The following is a 4,745-nucleotide window of genomic DNA, read 5'->3' on the forward strand; positions in this document are numbered from 1 at the left end:
GAAGTGGAAGAGAGGCCTGCTTTCTGTCAGCTTGAGAGTGCGGCAGCCCCGCCTGGGGAGACCTGCTCACGGAGTCCTGGGCAGCAAAGCGCAGCGTTGGCCCCTGGGCCCCACCATGCCCAAGAGCCAGAGGCTGGGCGAGGCCCCCATGGCCAGGCCCGTCTTGGGGCTGTGGTGCCCACTGCCCACGTGGGGCACAGGTAGCCAGGCCGGAAGCCCTGGTCCCGCGTCCTCATCCTCTGGCTGCCTCAGAGGGCCTTGGCGCTGGCGGGGTGGGCCGCGTGGGGGGCTGGCTTCAGAGGGTAGCGGGTGAACACGTAGGCCTGCCCCAGAATGGCCAGGTCCACCAGCACCTGCAGCAGCCCGCACACCGAGAACTGCAGGGGCGCCCCGTTCAGCAGGAAGTAGGCCGTCTTGAAGGTGTCGCCACTCGTCCACATGAGGACCATCTTGATGCTGCAGAGACACAGAAGCAGTCAGGGGTCACAGCCCGGGGTCAGGGGTCACAGGTCAGGGTCAGGGGACTTAACCCAGGGGTCAGTCAGGGGACGTGCCAGACCCCGGCCCACCCTCCTGTCCTGGCTGTGAAGCCACCACATGCACGGCCGCAGGGATAGGAAGGCCCTTGGGCAGGAGAAGCCTCAGGTCTGTGGGGCAGAGAAGGGCGCCTCAGGGTCAAGCCCACGTGGGCTCACAAATGTCCCGTCCTGGCTGCAGGCACAGCAGGTGTGTGGCCCTCAGGTGACATGCTATGGCCTCAGGCGGGAGAGGCCCATCACACCATGTCCCACGAGCCAAGCTCGCAGCACAAGAACTGGCCTGGGGGGCAGGCTGCCCCCCAGGCCTGCACCCAGGGCACTGAGCAGGAAACCAGGAGCCTCTCTTGGGAACTCCCAGCTCAGCCAGGCTCGCTCCAAGGACAGCCTGAGGGTAACCCCCTTCTAGTCATCGACGTCATGCCCAGAGTCTCAGACCAGTCCTTGGAGCAGAGAAGGGTCCCGCGTCACAGACCGCTCACGTCTGCACACACCTCTCCACGTCTAACGCCTGGCTGGCCAGGTAACACGCACCAGCACATTGTTTTCCTGCATAAAATGTTTAAATCAGACCCATTTCCACAGCAGGCGAACCTTACGTGGCTGATTAAGCCAGGCCACAGTTTGTGGGGGCAGCTGCCTGTCGGCTGGGAGGACCCCAGGGACAGTATGAAGGTCTGAGCCGTCTGTGCCAAGGGCAGGCCAGGCACTCCGCGCTCCTGAGGTGGCCCCATCCACCTGGGGCTGGGAGGCCTCTGACTCCAGGCCGGTTCTCACCAGTAAAGCCAGGCAAGGGGCTGTGACCCGTGTCCAGGGCAGTGATCCCCACATCCCCAGCTCTGTCCACTGGAGCATCAGACGGACCACACGGAAGCAGGGCAGGAAGTGGACAGTTCCCCCGACCTGCACTCTCGAAAGCTGGAGCTTCTAGGACCCTTACTCAGGAGAATGGTTCAGGCTCCTAGCCGGCCCCCACCCACCCTGCGGCCCGGCGTCTGCGTCCAAACAGCCCTGCGACGCTTGCTGGTTTATCGTGTGGGCTCACACAGAGTTGAAAGACTTTGGTTCTTAGTTAGCTGATATAACTCTGCATTTAAACAGCAGGATCACTATACATCATCAGTCCTTTTTTTCTGGCTGCTTTCGCCATTTGACTTTGGTTTCACAGTCTGTGACAGAATGCACATTTGGGACTTGCTGAGTATCTTAAAATCTGTACATGGATCTTGCACCAAATTTGGGAAGTTTTCAGACATCATTTCTTTAATTCTTCTGTACCACTCTCGCCTCTCCTGGGTCTCAGGTGACACTAACATTAGACATCTTCCTGCTGTCCCTGAGTCTGTTCTTTTTTTTTCCCCCATTTTTTTTTTTTCCTGTTCAAAATAGATGATTTGTATCAATCTTCAAGTTCATTGATTTGTCCTCTGTCGTCTCCATTCTACTAATGAACTAATGAAGTATGTTTTCTGTTCAGCTACTATATTTTTCAATTTAAAAATTTCTAGTTATTTCTCTCATTGCTTTTATTTCTCCCCTGTGATGGTCTATCTTTGCGTTGCTTTCAGGAGTATCTGCTATTGTTCCTTAGAGAACAGTTACACCAGTGCCTTTAAAATCTGGTAATTCCAGTCTCTGTGTCGATTCTTTGTTGTCTGTTGTCTTTTGAGAGTTGTTGAGATTTTCCTAGTCTTCATGGTGAGTAATTTTGGTTTATGTCCTGGAGATCTTTAACACTACGTAAGGAGACTCTGTCTTGCTGAAATCCTGTGGAGAATGTTGGGGTTTTTTTGTTGTTGTTGTTCCAGCAGGAAACTGACATGGTTAAGTTCAAGCTGCAAGTTGTGGCTCGTATTTGGGGACTATGGCTGAATTCAGTTCAGTTTTCAAAACCACTCAGATCTGCACAGCACGGCCAGCAGTCAGTGGCCAGGATGGGACTTGGGTGGCGGTCTGCCCCAAAGGTCCCGGGGGAACACCTTTCCATGCCCTAGACAGAAAGCTTTCTGCCCTGTGCACCTTTCTGGGCTTGGGGCTGTGCAGGAGTCCAGAATGACAGATGTGGGGAAACAAGACGCGTCCTGTCGTCCATGCACTACGTCCTCCCACAGTCCGCCCGCTCCTGTGCCCGGGGCTGCTCCGTCCATCCAGTCCTGTCTGTAGGTGCACCCAAGGCAGACATGGGCCCGGCATGAAAAGACCTGAGACTGGTAGTCTGGGGAGCATCCATCCTGAGTGTACTGGCCTCTGCTGACTGGTCCCTGTGGATGAGACCTACTGGGCCCTGGCCAGAGGCTGAGGACTGGGAGGGAAGGTGTTTTGTTGCTGTCCTCTCTTCTATGTGGCATCTTCCCCCACAAACTTGTGCCCCTCTCTCCATCTGAATTCTGTCCTGCTCTGGAGCACCAACTCAGAATTTGAGAGTGAAGTAGTAGTGTGCCAGGTGACTACATCATGGACACGGAGGGGAATGGATGGGACCACCCACAGCGGTGTCTGGAAGGAACAGCAGGTGGGGGCACAGGGGCTGCCTGGCAGCGGCTGGGGTTAGCCTGCACACGTCGAACCCTGGGGGGAGCGCAGAGGCAGGGGGACGAATACAACGTGGTGGGCAAACGCACCAGAGTGACCGCTGGGATGAGACCACGTCCACAGCAGCAGCGGGAGCATCAAGTACAAGGGACTAGGCACTGGTATGGCCGGGTGGCCCCAGGAGGCTGCGGGCATCACGGCAGACCAGAGCTGCAGAGATGCCGGCCTGCCAATGAGGCTGCTCCCAGCTCTCCAGCTCAGAGCACTTCCATTTCAAAGGAAACCCACCCCCACAGAGCAAGCATTTCCAGGAGAAGCTCTGACAAGCAACCACAATTTCTGCAAACAGCTGTGAAGATGGGAAGAGAACTAATGTCATAAATGAGTCTAGTTCCATTCTATGAAATTAAGAGCTAAGGCACGGTCTCCCCCAGAGACAGCAGAACGTAGCAGGAGACCCAAGGACCCTCCCTCCAAAAACAGACACCACATGGTGGCCTGTGCAGTGCCCCTTTTAGAGAGGAGATGCTGAGGCACAGAGAGGTTGGGTGACTCACCCAAGGACACACGCAAATGCCTCGCAGGGCAGGAAGGGCTGCAGAGGGGTGGCAGAAGGCACAGCTGAGCCCGTCCCAGCTGGTGTCCCTCTGGGCCTGAAGGCACAGGTGCACCTTCACTCTAGCAAGTGGAGACGTGCAGTCAACGCCGAGAGCTGGGCTCTGCCTGACACACACAGACATTTTTAGCTGCCCAGACGCCTCTCCTGGCCTTGGCCCTCAGTTGGCTCTGGCCCCAGAAGCAGGAATCCGACAGCCTTCCGAGGCGCCACGACCAGCCCCACGTGTTGAGGGCTCAGGGCAAATGTTTAATCAAATTGTCCCTGCCAGTCCAAGCGCCACCCTGAGCCGCGGGAGCCTGTGTGCCAGGTGTGAACACTCTTGACACATAAGCTCATGTTCCGAACCCCCTGGTCACCCTGGACCCTGCACGCTGTGGGCATGTGCAAAGGCCCAGACCCCATCTCCTCCACAGGGTCAGGTCACCCGTTACCCTCAAAGCTATCAGGTGGGCGAGCCCTGAGGCCCAGTTACCACCGTCCAGCAGGCCAGGGATGTCCTCGTGTGTACCAAGGCAGGAGCGTGCCAGCTGCACATGGCGGGGTCTCTAGGAAGACCCCTCCTTGACTGAGGGCCGCCAGCCCGGGGTTTGGACAGCACAGGGAGCTCAGGGCACGGAGAAGCTGTAGGAGCTGGTCTGGGCAGGCAGGGACTGTCCCCAGGCTGCATTCTTCAGCTGGGGGTGGGCAGGGTGGGTGGCCTGGGAGCTGATTCCTTTCTCTAGGTTCCTCCTCACCCTGGCCCCAACTCCAGCTGCTGTGTCCTGTGCCTGATCCTCCCCATGAGTTTAATCCAGGCTCCCGTTACTTCATTCTTGGCGCCAGCATTTTTCCTCCCAAACCGAGCAGCCCGACGACTATTCCTAAAATACTTCTCACCTCACCCTTGCCCCATCCAGCCATGCAGAATGCCTCTCCCCAGCAAGCGCCCACACAGCAGGAGCCTCACCCCTGCACCGGCCTCGCTGAGCCCACACACGTCCCTGCCGCTCCTCACTCCCACCTCCGAGCCCGTGCCCACACCTCCCCTCCTTTGTCTGGAAGGGGTTCCCGACCTTCCG

At 57.5% G+C, this 4,745-nt stretch overlaps 1 protein-coding gene across 2 annotated transcripts in view; it reads right to left on the reverse strand.

Moving 5' to 3' along the window:
- Positions 1-4,745, reverse strand: part of PQLC1 (PQ loop repeat containing 1) — a 40,862-nt gene continuing 36,117 nt past the window's right edge. For both annotated transcript variants that reach the window (XM_010855068.1, XM_010855067.1), the window contains one exon: positions 1-456. In XM_010855068.1, coding sequence (XP_010853370.1) covers positions 249-456 — 208 coding nt within the window. In that variant the 3' untranslated portion in view covers positions 1-248. The remainder of the gene's footprint in view (positions 457-4,745) is intronic.

This window comes from Bison bison, unplaced genomic scaffold, assembly GCF_000754665.1.
Source record: "Bison bison bison isolate TAMUID 2011002044 unplaced genomic scaffold, Bison_UMD1.0 scf7180017864353, whole genome shotgun sequence".
Taxonomy (NCBI): Eukaryota; Metazoa; Chordata; class Mammalia; order Artiodactyla; family Bovidae; genus Bison; species Bison bison.